This window comes from Dermacentor variabilis, unplaced genomic scaffold (genome assembly GCF_050947875.1).
Source record: "Dermacentor variabilis isolate Ectoservices unplaced genomic scaffold, ASM5094787v1 scaffold_16, whole genome shotgun sequence".
Lineage (NCBI taxonomy): Eukaryota > Metazoa > Arthropoda > Arachnida > Ixodida > Ixodidae > Dermacentor > Dermacentor variabilis.
In genome coordinates, this window is record NW_027460324.1 from 659966 (window position 1) to 680527 (window position 20562).

At 48.0% G+C, this 20562-nt stretch overlaps 1 protein-coding gene across 4 annotated transcripts in view; it reads right to left on the bottom strand.

Moving 5' to 3' along the window:
• The window catches only part of LOC142568052 (BTB/POZ domain-containing protein KCTD3-like), a 176375-nt gene that overhangs the window by 125536 nt on the left and 30277 nt on the right, over positions 1–20562 (bottom strand). For all 4 annotated transcript variants that reach the window (XM_075678135.1, XM_075678134.1, XM_075678136.1 and 1 more), the window contains 2 exons: positions 16913–17221; positions 8204–8300 (listed from right to left, as the gene is read on the bottom strand). In XM_075678135.1, coding sequence (XP_075534250.1) covers positions 8204–8300; positions 16913–17221 — 406 coding nt within the window. The remainder of the gene's footprint in view (positions 1–8203; positions 8301–16912; positions 17222–20562) is intronic.

Here is a 20562-nt window from a genome sequence, read left to right on the forward strand (position 1 = left end):
TGCTTTGGTGCCTTTCTAATTTGACGAGCCTGTATGGGTCAGAGTGCAGTGACCATCCACCAAGGCCCATATAGAGAGGGATGCAAAAAAATCTCCCCCAAGGACAACATCGTGACACAGCTCAGGCAAAAAAAAAAAAATTTGCTTCCTGGACCCACCTTGCCAATGAATACAACAGCGAACCAATTGTGCAGTTTGTGACCAGCCCTGAGCAAGCCTCAGGGTTCGTGCTTCTTCCCTGAAGGTGGCTCCCGCACACTTGGCAGCTGCGATGGCACCGCTACCTATTGAGCTCATGCCTGCCCCAGTGTCCATGAATGCATAAAGGACACTGTTGCCAATCAACAGTTCAAGCAGTGGTTCTTTATTACCGGCTGTTGCGAGCACTTGCAGGGATGTCGCATAGCGGCTGGCTGGAGAAGCGGCAATCTGCCTGTAAGTGTCCTGGTGAATTGCAGTGAAAACAGCGGCGTTGGCTGTGTGGTCTAGCAGTAGCGCATTGACGTGTAATATGGCCAAAACCGCCACACTGCCGACACGTGATACTGCAGTATGGCGGCTTGAATTGCGGGATACCTTGTGTCGCTTGAAAACTTAAGTTCTGAGGCGCTCTCCCGAGTTGTTGCGGTGCCAAAGTGTAGTTGCCCCGTGTGTTCGGCGCACGAGCGAACAGCACAGGTGAGGGGTTCCACTCTGGGGCTCCAGCATGAAGCGTCGTTGACCAAGGACACTCAAAAGCCGAAACTGCCGCAGGCTGCAGCTGCCACTCTCGTTGTTGGGCTGGGAGAGTTTGGTTGGGTGTTGCAGTGATGTGGGCGGAGACGAAGGCCAAATCAGCTGCTGTTCATGCAATACGCGGTGGTGGTGGTGGCACATAGCGCAGGCAATGCCAAGTGCGTTCCATGATAGGGCCGGCTGCCTTCGCCATTTCCTGCAGGTTTGTGAAGCTCATGCTGGCTGTTAGGTCTTGGCAATGTCTTGGAATGCCGGATGCATTTGTCTCCGCATTGGCTCCACCTTTTCGGCATCTGAAACAGGCTCTGCTATACGGTCATAGTATTAGGCAATCACGTGAATGAACTGCTTGAGGCTTTCTGCCGGATTCTGAGTGCGCTGATCTAGCTCTGCTTTTAGTTTAAACTTGTAGTCAACGGTGGTAAACGCCGTCGTAAATTCGTACGCGACGGACTGCCAGTCGGGATGCGCACCTGAGAAGCACCACCATTGTTTGGCTGACCCCTCAAATGCTGCTGGAAGCAACTGCAAATGGCGGTCAGGGGGGACCCCCGCAATATCGCAGTAGTCTGAGTACTTCTCTAGAAAGTCTTGCGGCGAGTTTCGGTCCTGGTAGCCACTGAATTTCGGCAGTGGGATGGGTGCACCTTTGATGCTGAGTGCTGGGCCCTGCCCCGGTTGACTCATCAAGCCTAGCCATGCCGGTTGTCTCGTGGGGCCTAACCATGATGTTGAGCAGCATGGTGTGCAGAATTTGAGCTATGTCAGCCGCGAGTCTCTCCCTTTCCATTGTGGTCCCGGAGGTCGAAGCCAACAGTCCTTGGATGATTGAAGAAGGCAGGAGAGGCTGCACAACTGGCTGGGTGGCACTAGACATTCTTGGTCCTCCATGTTAGGTATGGTCGGACAAGCCCCCACTTGTCAAGTACGTTCTTTATTTCGGGAAATCCTTGGTGCACGCACATACACGCAGTCTGCGTTAGCATATGATCTCCTGAGCCAGCATATGATCTCCTTAGCCCAGTATATATACCGTATTTACTTCCATAGTGATCGCACTTGCGTAATGATTGCATCCCTGAATTTTGTTGTCAAAATTCGATATTTTTTTCTTTCCCATGTAGTGATCGCACCCAAACTTGCCGCAGCGATATGTCGTGTGCCAAATCTAGCTAATGATGATCGCGCCTACCCCCTGTCGAATGCTGTCAAATGCTACGTGAACAACGCTTCAAGACACACCAAGTGGTCTGCACGCACCAAACATTCTTAAGCAAATGCCCCATTTTATTCCTTTTATCACTTTCCACACTTCTATGAAAAAAAAAAAATGTTACAACCAAAATTGCCTTGGCTTTATTATTTGTAGGCTTCATAGTGGTTGCGATCAAAAACAACAAAAAAGGCGCCTTTTGATTCTTCTCGTCTGTACTCGTGGGAACGCAACAAATCGCGAGCGGAAGCGATAGTAGCCACGTTTACACTGCTACATTCGAAGTGTACCCTATTCACACACCAACACTTGTAACACAGCTAAGATATTCGCCTACCCTTAGCGGAAACGTGCTGTATTAGTATAGTAGTGAAGACAAATGCCGCAGTTTTCGCAGCATGCCCGCCATGTGTTTCTATGTCACTGGCAGCTAAGTGCGCCCATCTCTGTTTCTGTGCCATCAAAGTGGACATGGCTAGGTTATTGCCACGGAGTTGCCGATATTAACGATATTATTCATTACTGATACGGAAGAAAACTGTTTCAACGCGCGTAATGTACTCACGAAAAGAAAAAAGAATGTCGTTCGGTGCATTCGACTTGCTCCGCTGGCTGCCATTTTTGTTTTGGTGTCCCGCATTGTTACAGCGGCAGCCGCCTGTTTGTTGACCTATTGTCATCCCGCAGCAAATGCGGGATCAAAAAAATATTTCTTTCTCGTGGGAAATTTACCCCGCATAATGATCGCAGCCCTGAATTTGCAGCAATCTTTTTGCCCAAAAAAGTGTGATCATTATGCGAGTAGATATGGTAGGTATGGTTCTTCTATAGGGAGGAGAGGGTAAGGCGGGTGGGTGAAGCAAGAAACGAAGGTGTGTTAGCGGTGAGGGTGTAGAATTGAAAAGAACGATGTGCTACCGAATGTTGGTGGAGGAAAGTGAGGTAGCGCCGTGTGTCAGCCGGTTGACGTGTCACTGTAACTGGCTGGCACACGGTGCTACTTCGCATTTCTTCACCGACATTCAGTAGCACACCTGTTTTTGAATTCTACACCCTCGCTGCTAACACACCCTTGTTCCTTGCCTCACCCACCCGCTTTACTCTCTCCCCCCTTTAGAAGAACAGTGCCTATATATACTAGGCCGAGGAGAGCATATGTCACCCTGAGAAAGACAAGTCCACTCGTCGAAATGTTGGCTCCTGCTTTAACCTTATTCTCGTCTTGCTCATCGTCTTGCATTTCCATATCCCACCTTCCCCACGTTTCCAAAGGTAAGTAAAGTTTGAAAGTAGTATGTAGTTTCAGTGGCTAGCATGAGAACCCCGACTTACACACTTCATTTTTCATGTTTCTATTTAGCACCTAGACTGTTTTCTCAGAAGCACTTTCCTCCCAATTTTGCATCAATATTTAATAAAAAAAGGTTAGAGCATTATGCTAGTAAATGTTGTACAACCGTTCGGTCACTAATCCATACTGCACTCCTTGTTTCTCAAGCTTACACCTACCTTTTTTTAGTTCAATCCCTCAAATGCGCAGTCCTTATCAATAACTCCAATTTCTTTTGTTATCTTTCATGCTTCAGCCTTATGGGTTAGTACAACTAAAGTGCACCAGCTGTGTACTTTTCTTTTGAAGTACAATAGAGTCTCGGTGATGTGATAACGAATGATTTGAATTTCGGGATTATACAAAATTTTCAAAGGTTGCTGCCCATGTCTAGCTTACAAAGTACTAAATTTCCAATGTTGTAAATTGCGTACTGTGGCGTGGCAGATGATACGAGTGATTGAGCCACCATGCTCTGATGCCCAGGTCCCATTGCTGTTGCAAGGAGACCTACGCCACCCACCCTTGTGCGTCCCCCACAAAAAAAAAAAAAAAAAAAAAAAGAAAAAAAAAGAGAAAAGAAAAGAAAAGCTTTTGGCTTGTGCAGTATCATGCAACTTGTCAGCCGTTTTTGAACACCTTGCAATGTTATCAGAAGCTGGCACGACAATCACATGTGACTCAGTGTTGCCTAGTGAGCTTGATCGGCGGCATCTGCTATCACAGGCAGAATTATCTCTACATTTCATGCCTTCGGTCGTCTTCAGCACCGGATGACAATTTGAAACCTTTGCAGTCATCAGACCACTCGATAAGATAAGTAAAGATAAGTAATCAGGTTCCCTTATCTTCTGCAAATCACGTCCTTATCTCCGTCAGGCGCAGCAAAGAAGACACAGCAAAGAAAGAAACTCGAAATGACCAGGCAGATCTTAAAATGTTGGCCTCGGAACACGTGCAGCTCACTACTGCCAAAATGTGCATGAAAGAAGCGCACCACTGGGCCTTTTCAATTGTCCGTCCCCAACAGATCATCGAAGAGGCCCAGTGATTCAATTTCACGCCAGCCAATAGGAGCGCTCCCTGTGTGTAACGTGACTGCAGTAAAGAATTCTGATGCTAGTTCTCCCTTTTTACACTGCCTTTTGTTGCTTTTATTTCTGCACGGAGAAATAAATACAGTGCTGCAGCTATCTGAATCTCCGATTTCTGGTGATTATGGGGATAACAAGATGGCAGCGACACATCAACAGAAAGCCACACCTGAGTCATCAGCAGTGCCAAAGCACCTCCCGAAGCCCAATTTCGAAAACAACACACACAAAAAATAGAATTGTCTCAAACTGTGCTGCGAATTTCTTCCAAATATTTCGCAATGAGATAAAGAAAGGTCTTAAGTTTGTGGAAGAAGAAAGATATCTGAAATTTTGAGGAAGTCGGCTGTGTTTTATTGCCACATACACCCTTAATTTCTCCATTTTTAGTATATTTTTAGGTGATACAAATTTTGAGTGCTACAAATATTTGCTCCACCTCAAGAGATTCACATCATCGAGATTCTACCATATACTGGTCAGCTGCCATTGATGCCCTGAGAGTGCCAACTAATTTTTACTTCGTCATCGAAGTTATCTCAGTCCCCACAACTGCTTGGCCTAAATGAATTGGTGCACTTTGTCATCATCCGTGCGGTCTATAGCACATCTGACATTCCATGTGTATGAAACAACTCCGCAGCATTTACAAATGGGATAATGGCCATGCCTAGGTTAACCACTCTGCTAGTTCATCCTGCAATACTCACAATTCTTGAGAACGCCTAAAACTCGTGACAAATTTTTGTTGCTGCTACCTTGGCATGCAAAATAACTTTGAACTATCTTTTGTAACCTAAGACTGAAAGCGGTGCATCATCGTCAGCTTTCTGTGCAAGGACTTGTTCTCTTGCCGTCTTGCGATGATGTTGGCTTGTACGGCAGGGTGCATCGAATGTGGTTTCATATCCTTGGAAAAAATGTACAATTTAAAAATGGGTAAATACAGGTAATCATCCCTTGTGAGCTGCCATTAACACTTTAATATCTTCTTGAGTAGACACATAACAGGCATTTTCGGAAATAGGTAACCATTTTTCGACACATTCCTTGCCCCACTGCACTGGGAAGACATATGTGGCATCTATTGTGATCACCAATAGGGTCACCCTTTGTGTCGGCTGCATTAGAGCTGACTGGTCAAGTTTGAACTATCTAGTGAGGGTCAATTTAGAGATAGAAATTATCAAAATTGTGGCCGACAGAAATTCAAGGGTGGAGGCTGGAACCTTCAGTCGGGATAAAATTTACCAAAAAATCAAACAGGCTGGAGTCAAATTACCGAAAGTCTACTGTTGATTCCATTGTTATAACCGATAAATGTTATAACCGAGTTATAAGCCCGGTTATAATCTCGGTTATAAATGTTATAAGCGAAATTATTTCCCTGCGTTCTCCCATGCCGGAGCTCGAGGATCGCGTGATGCACACGTGATGGGCCCCACCTTCATTTTTATTTTTGCTTCTCGCCTTTTTCTGGCGCGACGCACTTCCGCTGACAGCTTCACACGTGAGATGTTGATTGTTTGGTTCCACGCAGCGCACAATTTTGCGCACTTTGCATGAGGACACCTGAATAGTGGTATAAGTCAAATACTGAGGAAGACACAAGCTCATCACAGAGCATGGTCATGCGCTGGGACACTGCAGAAAGTGAGATAGCTTCGGTGCCTGCGCGTGTGAGTGCATGACGTGGGAACGAGCAGATGAAATGGAAGTACATCTCTCTTGCTGCGGTGCAAAGTAAAACAAAAACATGCAGCCATTCGGTTTGTGTCTTTTATTATTTCTGTAAGCTTTAATTCATCTATTCTAGCAACATATTACACAAATCACAGATGTTGCCTTGAATAATTCTCGAAGTCACGTGTCACCACGAGCGACGCCACAGCACAAACACGTGTACGTAGGCACACTAGCCACGTCTTTCTCTATACACTCGCACGTGTAGGTCTCCCTCCGGATTGGAGCATGGCAGCCGGAAGGAGAAGCTGAAACAGCGTTCGGTTTGAAATTTCAGATCTTTTCGCAGCAAGTGGCGGTGTAATACTTTGCAGACACGATCGTTATCGCGCATTGTATGCTCTGCGCTTGTCAGCTCGAAGTGGCCAGACCTGATAACGTGCCCTTTAAAGAATGGCACTGCTATAACAACTGCTAAGAGGGGTCATAGGCGGCAAGCGATATACGAGCTCCACCGAGGCGTCACCTCGGTGGCCCCAAAGGGGTCTTTTGTATCCAGGTGCTCTACGTAGTGGAGTGGAAGGTTCCTCGCGAGAATGAAGCCCTGGAGGGACTGAGTCACCTGCTGGGCCTCCTGTGAGGACAATGTTGAGGCAAACGTGCCTTACCAAGTCATCGCTGCCACCTTCGCCGTCGCTATCTGATGCAAGCAAGTTCGCGACGACAGCCTCATCCGTTAGAACTCAGTTTCCAAATCTGCAGCTGTGCGCCTTCTTTTCACTGGCAATGTCGTGCATTGCTGATTATCAGCGGGCGGATAAGCCATTTTCCGTTTCGGTGGCGAGTCAAAAGAGGCTGAAAAACCAAGTGGCCAGGAACGATTTCGATGCAATCAACAAAGGCGAACACGAGTGGTCAAGCTGTTTGCAGAACTGCGCTAAATGCGGAGCCAGTGAGCAACATGCAAGCAGTGCAGTTTGCGCGGTCCATACGTGTTTCGGAGGGTGGCGAGGTGTAGAGCTATGGGCGCAGCCCATTTGTATTCGGAGGGGAGGAAGGGCAACGGGAGAGAGGTGCCTGGAGAAGACTCAAAAATGAGCGCACGGCGGCTGTTGGAGCAGTGGGCCATCATGCAGCCGCTCAAATTTATTGTTCTCTTTTTTTTTCTTTTCGAGGATTTTGCGTTTCACTACCTTCTGGCTCAGACACCCAGCAGCCAGACTTCATCGTTATAACCGATAATGTGCTACCAGGGTATTGTAGTAAGCGGGCTATTTCACCGTGGAAAACAGAAAAGTTGACAGTGCAGCAGCTTCTCATTGTTATAACCAATCTATTGTTAAAACTGGTAGCGTTATAAGTGGGTTCGACTGGACAATCACACTGAGAGGGTAAATGAGAACACTCGGACAAACGAAAGCAATGGCACTGTGTCTTTGTTGCAGTCTTTTTGAGCTCCCATCATGATTGCACTAACAAAGTGGTGACCCTTTTGATATTGACCCTTTTGATATTTGTTCTATCCAAACACAGAAACCACTGACCACGGGAAAACTAATGCAGTGACATCCTCTTTGTTCGTTATATATGGATATTTGTTACAAGCAAGCTTGGCTTTAGACTCAAAATGCTAACAAGATATAGAATAATGTACCTATTTGAACAGAAGGCAAGGTTTTCTTTCCCCAATATGCTTAGCCTCGAAATGAGCCCCCCCCCCCCTCCGCCTTATATGTGAATTTTTCCGTTAGGTGTGGCTTCACAGCAACTCAAATTTCGCCTTATAGTATAGCTTTAGGGCAGTGCAAAGTCGCAATGTCGTGAAGATGCACTACGAGGTGGAATTCAATATGCCGTGAAGCCACACCTAAAGAAAAAATGTGCATACAGCCTGCACTCTGTGCATTGAAGCTCTCTTCCACCCATTTCTTGGTCGTCATATTGCGTTTTGGTTGTGTTAGCCATTTAGTATTTTGGACAATCCCCGCCGATTCTGAATAATCCGTCAGCTACGCTTTATTGCCTTATATAACGTGGCATACTGAAGCTTTTTTTCTTGGTTGCCCCAACTGCACCCTTGCCTTATAGTGGAATAATTATGGCAGTCTGCCCCAATGGCCCCTTGAAGACGCTTGAGCTAGGTCCCACCTGTAGCAGCTGACGAAGTGAGCATAGGCTACGGCGATCCAGTTCTGGTGGCCCTTGACCATGCAGACCCGGAGATTGTCCGGCCATGCTGACACACCTGCCGACAGGAGAGCATCCAGTCAGTGGGAGGGCTGGGTGCAGTTCCACAACTCAATGCGGACGACTCTAAACTCTGAAGTACAGCAGCAGCAAATATGCAATAGAGTTCCTCAAAACATGATAGCATTATTTAGTTTGTTGGCTGTTACTGTAAACCACTCCAGAACAGCTTCAGACAGGAAGGTCATGGGGTCATGAAAAAGTATTCTAGTGTCAAACCGTTTGTCACGTCACAATGTTTAAGTGTCACACGTTTAATCAATCCTCATCAACCATTGTCATTAATGATGGAAATGAATTAGTGTAATTTAATTGTTAACAAATGCAGCCTCTCAATGTTTAGACAGTTAATTACATACCCTAACATGTGTCTGCTCTAGTGATTATTTTGTTATGTCATTAGCGGCAACCCAATGCACACAATATGCTTAAGATATATGTCATACATGCACGATGCCTTGAGGCAAGTCTTTGAATATATTGTTACGTGTAGCTGGAGCCCAATACTATATACAATTTATTTACAGGGAAGCTAACAGAAGGCCAAAATGGCGACGCTATATCAAGTAGGCCCACGTCGTCTTCTTCCTCCTCAGTGCAGCCTCACTGTGGTGGCTGTTCTGTAGCATCACCCCCGGCAGTAGAAGCACCGTCCTGGTGCTTAATCTACACATCCGCGGTGAAAGGTGTCTGGTATGGCTTTAGTCTCGCCACGTGAACGATGTCACTTGCAGCCGACAATGACGCTGACAGGTCGGCGGGGATGACTTCATACGTGACATCAGCCACTTGTCACACCACACGGTATGGGCTAGTGTAGTGCGACAGCAGCTTTTCGGAAAGGCCCACATGTCGAATGGGTGACCAGAGAAGCACCAGAGAACCCGCAGTAAAGTGCACATCGCGATGGTGGCAATCATAGAGGCGTCTCTGATGCTCCTGTGAGGCCTCGAGACGGGTGCGGGCGAGCTAGCGCTCATGGTCGGCGTGTGCGATCGCGTCGCGGGCGTATTCAGTGGTTGAATGTGTGGCCGAGGGCAACAAAGTGTCCAAGGGCAACGCGGGTTCTTGGCCATATAGGAGATAGAATGGTGACTAGCCGGTGGTGTCGTGACGCGATGAATTATACGCGAACGTCACATATGGTAAGTGAAGATCCCAGTCATGGTGGTCGGTCGCAACGTACTTTGAAAGCATGTCGGTGATGATCTGGTTGAGGCGCTCCGTGAGGCTGTTGGTCTGTGGGTGGTAGGATGTGCTGAACTTGTGCTTTGTCGAGCAGGAGCGGAGGATGTCCTCAATGACTGCCGACAGAAAGCTGCAGCTACGGTCAGTGAGTAATTGGCACGAAGCACCGTGCACTAAAATGATGTCATAGAGCAGAAAGTCAGCAACGTCAGTAGCACAACTTGTTGAAAGGGCTCTGGTGATTGCGTACCGCGTAGTATAATCAGTAGCGACGGCGACTCATTTATTTCCGGAGCCCGAGAGAGGAAATGGTCCAAGAAGGTCAAGACTAACACGGAAAAAGGGTTCCGGTGGGATGTCGACTGGCTGGAGACATCCAGCTGTAGGTGGGGAGGGCTTCTTCCGGCGCTGACAGAGCTCACAAGCGGCAACGTAGCGCCGCACGGAGCGGGCGAGACCCGGCCAAAAGAGTCGATGGCGTACACGGTTGTATGTGCGCGAGACGCCCAAGCGTCCAGACAAGGGAGCGTCGTGAAGTTGTTGGAGGACAGTCAAACGCAGGTGTGATGGAATTACGAGCAGAAGGTCAAGGCCGTGTGGATCGAGATTGCGGCGGTATAATGTCCCCTCCTTAAGGAGAAACATCCGGAGAGAAGCGTCGCCAGGCGTTGACTCCAGATAGTCGATGAGGGCTCGTAATGAAGGATCGCGGCGTTGCTCGTTGCCGATTTCAAGCAACTGGGACACAGAGAAAACGCCAGCGATGGCGTCCGCATCAGCCGGTTCGTTGATGGGGTAGCGGGACAAACAATCGGCATCCTGGTGCAAGCGTCCCGTCTTATATACCACGGAGAAGGTATATTCTTGCAGGCGTAACGCCCAGCGAGCGAGTCGTCCCGTGGGGTCCTTGAGTGAAGATAGCCAGCAGAGCGCGTGGTGATCAGTGATGACACAGAAGGGGCGTCCGTACAAGTATGGACAAAACTTCGCAACAGCCCACACAAGAGCGAGGCACTCGCGCTCTGTGATTGAATAATTGCGCTCAGCGGGTAATAGAAGTCGGCTGGCATAGGCTAAAACGTGATCAAGTCCACGCTAGCGTTGTGCTAACACTGCTCCTATGCCGTGACCACTGGCATCAGCTCAAACTTCCATTGAGGCAGACGGGTCAAAGTTGGCCAGAATTTGAGGCGTGGTAAGGAGAGTAGTGAGCTGCGAAAAAGATGCCGCATGGTCAGGTCCCCAAGAAAATGGGGCGTCTTTCTTCAAGAGGTCGGTAAGAGGACGTGCGATGGTCGCAAAATCCTTCACAAAGCGTCTGAAATAAGAGCACAGCCCTACGAAACTACGAACGTCCTTGGTAGACTTCAGAACAGGAAAGTTCGTAATGGCGCGAATTTTGTCCGGATCAGGTCACACGCCTCTGGTGTCCACGAGGTGTCCAAGGACGGTGATTTGGCGGCGAGCGAAGTGACATTTTGACGAATTTAACCGGAGACCGGCACGGCGGAACATGTCAAGAATCGCTGAAAAACGGTCTAAATGCGTGTGAAATGTGGGCGAATAAATGATGACGTCGTCCAGATAGCACAAACAGGTGGACCGCTTGAACCCCTGAAGCAAAGAGTCCATCATTCATTCGAAGGTGGCAAGCATGTTACAGAGACCGAAAGGCATCACTTTGAACTGATAAAGGCCGTCAGGGGTAATAAATGCAGTCTTCTCTCAGTCCATGTCGTCGACGGATATCTGCCAGTAGCCGGACCGCAAGTTGATAGAAGAAAAATAGGTGGCACCGTATAAGCAGTCTAGAGCGTCATCAATACGTGGCAAAGTGTAGACGTCCTTTTTTGTGATTTTGTTCCGGTGGCGATAATCTACACAAAAACGCCACGTTCCATCCTTCTTTTTGACAAGTACAATGGGAGAAGCCCAGGGGCTACAAGAAGGCTCGATAATGTCCTTTGCAAGCATCTTTTTGACTTCCTGTTGGATAACAGCTCGTTCGGACGCAGAAACACGATATGGACGTCGGTAAATAGGGTTTGCATTGCCAGTGTTTATGCGATGGGTCACGACGGACGTTTGACCTAAGGGTCGATTTTCAAAGTAAAAAATGTCGCGATAGCCGTCAAGAACGCGGCAAAGGGCTTCAGCTTGAACAGGTGTAAGGTCAGAGGAAACCATCTTCTCAATGTCGACGTCAGTACTGTGCGATGACGTCACGGTATGGGCTGAGCTGTGACAATCTTCCACTGTGAATGGCTCGATCTCATCATCCTGCAAAGCGCTAATTATAGCCACTGAAATCCCCTGAGGCAGAACTTGCGCGGTTAGCGTGAAATTGACAAGGGGAAGGCAGGTGCGGTTGCCAGTAATTGTCAGCACAGTGTGCGGCATGGTAACACCTTGTGTAAGTATAACTGCCGGAATAGGTGCGACCACGTAATTACCGTCAAGTATAGCTGGTGAGGACAACAAGTCAACGTGTGTCACAGATTGAGATGGTAGGCGAATAAAATCCATGCAGCTCAAACGGCTTGGAGGCGGGTCTACAGGGTCGGCAAGAAGAGGCAAGTCAAGGCGAAGTGAGCCGGCCGAACAGTCAATGAGGGCAGAATGATTGGCCAGGAAATCCAGACCGAGAATGAGTTCGTGAGGGCAATGCTCGATGACCGTGAAGAGAACGACGGTGTGTCTCTCAGCAATCGTGACTCGCGCAGAGCACATGCCAACAATGGCGACACTCCCTCCGTCGGCGACTTGTACAAATCGGTTCGGGGCAGGCGTCAGAACTTTCTTGAGCCGACGGCGAAGAGCAGCACTCATAATAGACACATGCGCCCCGGTGTCAATCAACGCGCACACAGGAACATTATCGACGAGAACGTCCAAAAGATTCTTGTTGTGGGTAAGGTGAAGCGAGGATTTTGAGCCAATGTCGTCTTTGCAGCTTCACCTCCAGAAGCTGCACTGTCTAGTTTTCCGGTCGGGGGTGCGGCGAGTAGGTCGGAGAAGGAGCATGGCGTGACGGGGGCGAACAAGACTGACGACGGGAGGGAGGAGGCGAGCAGGAGTAGGGGGATCGTGTCAAAGCTGTCGCAAGGTCAGATGATGGAGCAGGCATAGAAGGGGCGAAGGAAAAGGACGCGCTAGAGGGGCGAGAGGGGGTAATCAGGAGAATAGCGTATCGGAGAAGTCCAGCGGCTGCGGCAGTGGCGAGCGACATGTCTAATGCGTCGGCAGTTATAACAGATCGGCTTGTCATCCACAGTTCGCCATTCGGAGGGGTTGTGCTGTCCGTAAGAGAAGTAAGAAGGACGCGGTGGGGACGTGCGTGGAGAAAGAGGTTCCGAGCGTATGGAACTAAATGGATTGCAGGCCAATGTTGGACAACTCTTGACGGACGACGGCCTGGATCAAGGAGATTGTCACCGGAGAATGATCAGGTGACGTGAATGAAGGGGCCGCCGGTTGTACTGCTTCGACCTTACGACGAATGATGCGGGTCAAGTTGTCACATCCTGACGGCTGGTGGAAGAGGTCGTCACAGGATGACGTAGCAGCTGTGTTGGGAAGTCGCGTGATGTGCTGGGATACTGAGCGGCTTTTAGCATGCTCGAGACGGCGGCACTCCTTGAGGATCGCATCGATGCTGGTGACGTTCGTAAACACCAGTAAATTGAAGGTGTCGTCAGCAATGCCTTTGAGGACATGATTAACCTTATCGTCCTCAGACATGGTCGGGTCAGCCTTGGCACAAAGGGCCAAGACGTCGAGAATGTACGACACGTAGGACTCGGTCGACGTTTGTACACGTGTGGCAAGGGCTTTCTTGGCATTGACTTGGCGACCGAACAGATTGCCAAAGAGGTTGCGGAGATTCTCTTTGAAGAGATCCCAGCTCGAGATGTCCTCTTCGTGAGTCTGGAACCATGCAAGTGGAGCTCCGTCGAGGTAGAAAAGAACGTTCGCAAGCATAATGGTCGGATCCCACCTGTGACTGGTGCTGACACGTTCGTATAAGCGGAGCCAGTCGTCAACATCAGGACTGCCGACTTCGTTGAAAACACCAGGATCACGAGGGGGGGAGACGGCGACATAGGTCGGGGCTGCAGGCGGAGATGGTTGCGTAGACGAAGTGCCGCCGGCCGGAGTCGAAGCTGCACTGTCGCCGTTGCGACAGCTGCGAAGCTCCATGACGGGTACGAGGAACGTCCACCTCCACCAAATTAATGGTACGTGTAGCTGGAGCCCAATACTATACACAATTTATTTACAGGGAAGCTAAAGGAAGGCCTAAATGGCGACGCTATATCAAGTGGGCCCCCGTCGTCTTCTTCCTCCTCAGTGCAGCCGCACCGTGGCGGCTGTTCCGTAGCAATATATACAGATGCACCGGTTCAAACAAACTCGATAGTTTTGCAAAAAGTGGCCGTCATATCAGTAGTTAAATATATATTGACTTGCTCTTTAGGAAACACTGAGAAATTCACTGCACTGAAGCTGCGTTTTGCCAGCACTTTGGTGGAAACCAGACTTTCAGCGTCTTTTTTGTTTCAGTGTGTCTCCGCACCTAGCTGCAAACTTTAGTTAGAAACGTCCATGTTAAGAACTAGATGCGGCATCGTATTGCCATGACAAAATGGCAGCCGGTTCCCGATCACCCGTCATTTTAAAACTGCAAGTGCAGCCACCAATTTTTATTCGAGAACTCGTGATATATTCTACTACCAGCTGGACATGACTAATTTACACAACAAAGCGAAGCATTCCAGTTGGCCGGAAGCATAAACAGTGGAAACTACTGCGACATGCTGCCACTGTGAAGGTTTTTCGGCCTAATTACTACACATTAACTACACAAGAACGGTAAAATTACGTTACCTATGTCGATTTGGGTGAAACAAGTGTATGTTTGAAAGACAGAACATCACCCTGAACCGTTATCAGCAAAAAATCTTAGCCACATGTGCATTTACGCTATTGTACGAAGAAGGCGATGGGAGTGACAGACTAGGCAGACAATGTGAACACATAAGCAGACATTACACGTGAACATGAAATACGAAGTCACCGACAGCGTCCCAGTGGGCAATGGCAGGGACAATAATGAGCCCACTCGTGCACCCACTTCAGTGACGGTTATTGAGCCCCTGAATGTCGTGCACAGCTTTGTCAAGTGTAGTCGTGGTGACTATGGGACACTGTGCGTGATTAGTGGGCTAGAGATCATGGGCCATGAAAAAAAGAAAGCTATAACCAAAGTTGCCTTGGCTTTATTATTTATAGGCTTGATAATGGTTGTGGTCAACAACAACTACAAAGTGTACCCTATTCACACGCCGACGCTTGTGCCACAGCTAAGATGGTTGCCCACCCTTAGCGGAAACGTGCCGTATTAGCATAGTAGTGAAGACAAATGCCGCAGTTTTCGCAGCATGCCCACCATGTGTTTCTATGTCACTGGCAGCTAAGCATGTCCATCTCTGTTTCTGTCCTACCAGAGTGGACATGGCTATGTTATTGCTGTAAACTTGCCGATATTAACAATATAATTCATTACTCATACGGAAGAAACTGTTTCAGTGCGCGTAATGTATTCACAAAAAGAAAAAAAATCACGTTCGGCACATTCGGCTTACTCCGCCGGCCGCCACTTTTGTTTTTGTATCCCGCAGTGTCACAGCGTCAGTCGCCTGTTTGTTGACCTGCTGTCATCCCGCATTTGCTGCGGGATGAAAATTTTTTTTTTTCTTTTCGTGTAAAATTTAACCCGCACAATGATTGCACCCTTGAATTTGCAGCAATTCTCTTTCATAAAAAAGTGCGATCATTATGCGAGTAAATACAGTATTTGATTTCTATCTCTTACTCTGAACAATACAAGGTATGTTGGTGGCAAAACCCCCTGGGGGTTTCGCCTGTCGCTTGTTGGTGTGGTGTCCCAAGTAGGCCGAGTAATTTTGACCAACAACGTAGTGCCAGCGAGCACACCTCTGTTCTGCCTAATAAAACTATAAATCACGACGTGAAGACCTGTGCGGATAATACCAGCTCATAGGTTACTTCTAAAGCACACAGAAGAGTTATTGGAATAGCACATGTTATTCAATAACTTTGCTTTTATTAAATTGGGGCTACCAATTCGCTCTTTCCATCACAGCCTTGGACAGCCAGTGATACCCGATTGACCATGCCAGCCAGATAGCAGCAGTGAATGGGGCCCTGGGTTGAAGGCTCCACCATCTGGGACTTCATTACAAAACAAGTAAAGTTTTCTACTGCTACTACTAGTACAATTCTTGGATTATTAGGTGTGTGCCCATTCTTGGCCAATCCTCCAGAATGACTATGTGCCACTGTGATGAGTGAAAGAAAACGACGCCGACGATAACGCGTCTCCTGGGTTGGCTGTTCAGCGGAGCACCGTTTGTGGCCTGGCTAATGCCTGCATATGCACCGAGCACTGCGGCTCGCGCACAAGTCGTCCGCAGGACAGGCTGACCATACCTGCAACGTGCGCTGTGGCTCGGATGCAGGCTGACTGCCGAGCGGTTGTCCCTGGTTTGTGGCGAGCCATCTTCTTCCTGTCCAACATCGAGGCGTCTTCTACGTCATCACGCTGCCGCCCCTCATTACGGCACCGTCACTCCGGCACCTCTCGTTTCCTGTCTACTGTACCGTGAGCTCTTTTTAAATGTTTTGTTTCTCAGACACACGGCAACCTTAGGACTTTTAGCCTAGTCATGTCGTGTCGTGTGCCTTAACGTCCTTTGTGATTGTAGTTTGGTAACTGTGGGTTTCATAAATGTAGTTTTTTTTTTTTTAGTTTTCACAAATGTAGGTTGTTTCCATTATGTGTTCGACTAATTTTCTTGCGTCCTTTCCTCATCACGCGGCACGACAACCAAGTGTGATGAAGGTCCCGTAACTTCTTTACAGCCACTATGGCACAAGGGGTATAGAATACTTCAATGCAGCTAGATATGCATTGTACTTCTCAGTGCACACACACACCTACCATCGCCATTCTTCCCTCGGCAAGCATCATGCACTGCTTTTGCTCTCATGACATCACTGTGTGGATGTCCCAAACTGCACGTCAACCCGATTTGGTGCTTGCCACCTCGGCATCGCTTGTTAACAGTTTCATGCAAAAAAAGCATTGCACGAGATTAAATGTGGCGTAACAAGAAAATGAACAAAACTGTAGGCATTCTATTTATTTCCATAGAACTTAATTTTCAGCATCACAAAAGCGCTGCTCTACATACAAGATTCCAACATATGTGCTCAACCTGCACAACTTCTTACCCATTCTCTTCCCTAGGTTGTCGTTATGATACCACCCTTTCCACTAATGCCACTCATGTTCTAGTAACCAAACAAGTGGCCAGTGCAGACCTGTGACTCACTCACCCTGGGGCAGTGCAACACTGGCCCAGCCGCTGTCGTCGCGGATGCGGCGGCTGAAGTCGGCCGAAGAGTTGCGCGAGTGCCGCAGGTCGAGGGAAGATGCACGCGAGTGGCCCCGGACGCCGCCTGGCCGCAGGTCGGACGAGCTGCGTGACAGTTGCGGCGGTGGTGGTGGAGGCGCCATGGATGCCGACGGTCCGGCCTGCCGGGCGTCCAACGACGGGTTGCGGGAGTGGCCGCATGACGAGGTTGGAGGAGGTCGGGAGCCGCCCGCCTCAGGCATCACGCGGAACACCGAGCCTGGCCGCGCATCTGAAGGCGGAACACGTCTGTCATGCCGTGTTGTGATATTGCACGAGTGAGAAGTGAGGGCGCCAAGGAAGGCACACAAACTGTGGTATGCTGAAAGTTTGATGAGTTGGCATTGGTTTATCCTGAGTAAGGCATCAAAAGATGGGACTAAAGGAGGAAAAGGCAAGACAACAGCTACTATCAAGTGAGTTCTTATTGAAGAGAGGAGACTATATATAGTGTGATGCACAACATTGGTGGCGATAAACGCACGTGCAAAGCATGAACAAAAACGCAGACAGGCACAGCACAGCAGCTTCAATGCTATGATCTTTCTAGGAACATCATTCCTCCCTCCCTTCTTTTTGACTGGGTGAAACTTGGCTGGCTTACACAGGATGCAGCTGTTTTGTTGGTATAATAAGCCTGAATGATTTCCCTTGTGTTTTGATTGCAATGCATGTACAATATCATGGTGCTATGAAATAAAGTACCAGAGCGACCAGATCCACTCTCTCGGCTATGCACAGCAAAGCGTGACATTGCATTATTTCATTGCAATAGCAATTATATAGACACTCCAGGTATATCTTTGCCATCGTCATCGCAGTCACTGTGATGTTCTGTATGAAGTCCAAGTGCAATAACACCGAGGCCATGCACCATATCACTTCACTTTATCACCTTAAAACCCCATTGGAGGAGTATTACATAAGGGTATTACATAAGTGTATTACGTAAGGCTATTATAAGGCTATAAGGTATTATAAGGTATAAGACATAAGGTATTATAAATTATAAGACGTAAGGTATTACATTCCATACCATATGCTGTAGGTGTGAGTGAAAGCATGAGAGAGCAAGCTGAGGGTGGTGGCTTGATCTCGCACACGCAAGGGAGGAAGGTGGGGAGGAAGCACTCCGACTTGCACCACGTACAAGGCACCGGGGGGTTATACTCTCGCGGCAGCTGCACGCGGCGCGGCTGAGCGCGGTTGCACGAGTCCTATGTTTTAAAGTGATCTGTGACGAGTAGAGAGTCTAGGTGCACCAAGAGCTCGTAGCTTCATGTGCACTGTGTTCTCACGGCTTAGTTCCCATTGAAGCAAGAGGCAGCACGAAGGTAAATTCACTTACTGCTGCAGCCACTCTTTCTTATGCCAGCGTTTTGACAGGGAGTGTCCACGCTCACCTAGCGAGGTGTGTTTATGTTTGCCTGCGCGTACGTGACACCATGCTTGTTCATTTAGTTAGTAAGTTAATCATCATCATCATCATCATCATCATCATCATCATCATCATCATCATCATCATCATCAGCCTGGTTACGCCCACTGCAGGGCAAAGGCCTCTCCCATACTTTTCCAACTACCCCGGTCATGTACTAATTGTGGCCATGTTGTTCTCCACACTTCCTAATCTCATCCGCCGACCTAACTTTCTGCCGCCCTCTGCTACGCTTCCCTTCCCTTGGAATCCAGTCTGTAACCCTTAATGACCATCAGTTATCTTGCCTCCTCATTACATGTCCTGCCCATGCCCCCCCCCCACCATTTCTTTTTCTAGATTTCAACTAAGATGTCTTTAATGCACGTTTGTTCCCTCACCCAATCTGCTCTTTTATTATTCCTCAACGTTACACCTATCATTCTTCTTTCCATAGCTCGCTGCGTCGTCCTCAATTTAAGTACAACCCTTTTCGTAAGCCTCCACGTGTCTGCCCCGTATGTGAGTACTGGTAAGACACAGCTGTTATACACTTTTTTCTTGAGGGATAATGGCAACCTGCTGTTCATGATCTGAGAATGCCTGCCAAACGCACCCCAGCCCATTCTTATTCTTCTGATTATTTCACTCTCATGATCCGGATCAGCAGTCACTACCTGTCCTAAGTAGATGTATTCCCTTACCACTTCCAGTGCCTCGCTACCTATCGTAAACTGCTGTTCCCTTCCGAGACTGTCAAACATTACTTTAGTTTTCTGCAGATTGATTTTTAGTCCCACCCTTCTGCTTTGCCTCTGCAGGTCAGTGAGCATGCATTGCAGTTGGTCCCCTGAGTTACTAAGCAAGGCAATATCATCAGCGAAGCGCAAGTTACTACGGTATTCTCCATTTACTCTTATCCCCAGTTCTTCCCAATCCAGGTCTCTGAATACCTCCTGTAAACACGCTGTGAATAGCATGGGAGAGATTGTATCTCCCTGCCTGACGCTTTTCTTTATTGGGATTTTATTGCTTTCTTTATGGAGTACTACAGTGGCTGTGGAGCCGCTATATATATCTTTCAGTATTTTTACATATGGCTCGTCTACATCCTGATTCCGCAATGCCTCCATGACTGCTGAGGTTTCAACTAAATCAAACGCTTTCTCGTAATCAATGAAAGCTATATATAATGGTTGGTTATATTCCACACATTTCTCTATCACCTGATTGATAGTGTGAATATGATCTATTGTTGAGTAGCCTTTACAGAATCCTCCTGTGAACACGCTGTGAATAGCATTGGAGGGATCGCATCTCCCTGCCTGACGCCTTTCTTTATTGGGATTTTGTTTTTCTTTATGGAGTACTACAGGGGCTGTGGAGCCGCTATAGATTACCTTAGTAAATACTTTGCAGGCAACGGACAGTAAGCTGATCGGTCTATAATTGTTCAAGTCTTTGGCGTCCCCTTTCTTATGGATTAGGATTATGTTAGCGTTCTTCCAAGATTCCGGTATGCTCGAGGTCATGAGGCATTGTGTATACAGGGTGGCCAGTTTTTCTAGAACAATCTGCCCACTGTCTTACAACAAATCTGCTGTTACCTGATCCTCCCCAGCTGCCTTCCCCCTTTGCATAGCTCCCAAGGCGTTCCTTACTTCTTCCGGCGTTACTTGTGGGATTCCGAATTCCTCTAGACTATTCTCTTTTCCATTATCGTTGTGGGTGCCACTTGTACTGTATAAATCTCTATAGAACTCCTCAGCCACTTGAACTATCTCATCCATATTAGTAATTATATTGCCGGCTTTGTCTCTTAACGCATACATCTGATTCTTGCCAATTCCTAGTTTCTTCTTCACTGCTTTTAGGCTTCCTCCATTCCTGAGAGCTTGTGCAATTTTATCCATATTATACTTCCTTATGTTAGCTGTCTTACGCTTGTTGATAAAGTTCGAAAGTTCTACCAGTTCTATTAAGTGAATGTTTATGACTTTATATAGCCGATAAATATATTATCCTTATTTCGTATAGCTGTTGTGGGGATGCGAGACTCTCGCGCGTCCCCTGATACGTTGTTTTCCCACATAGCTCCAGTCTCCTATAATCCGGCTTCGCCACGTGGCCTGGGGCCCGCGGCGGTCGGTGTGGTT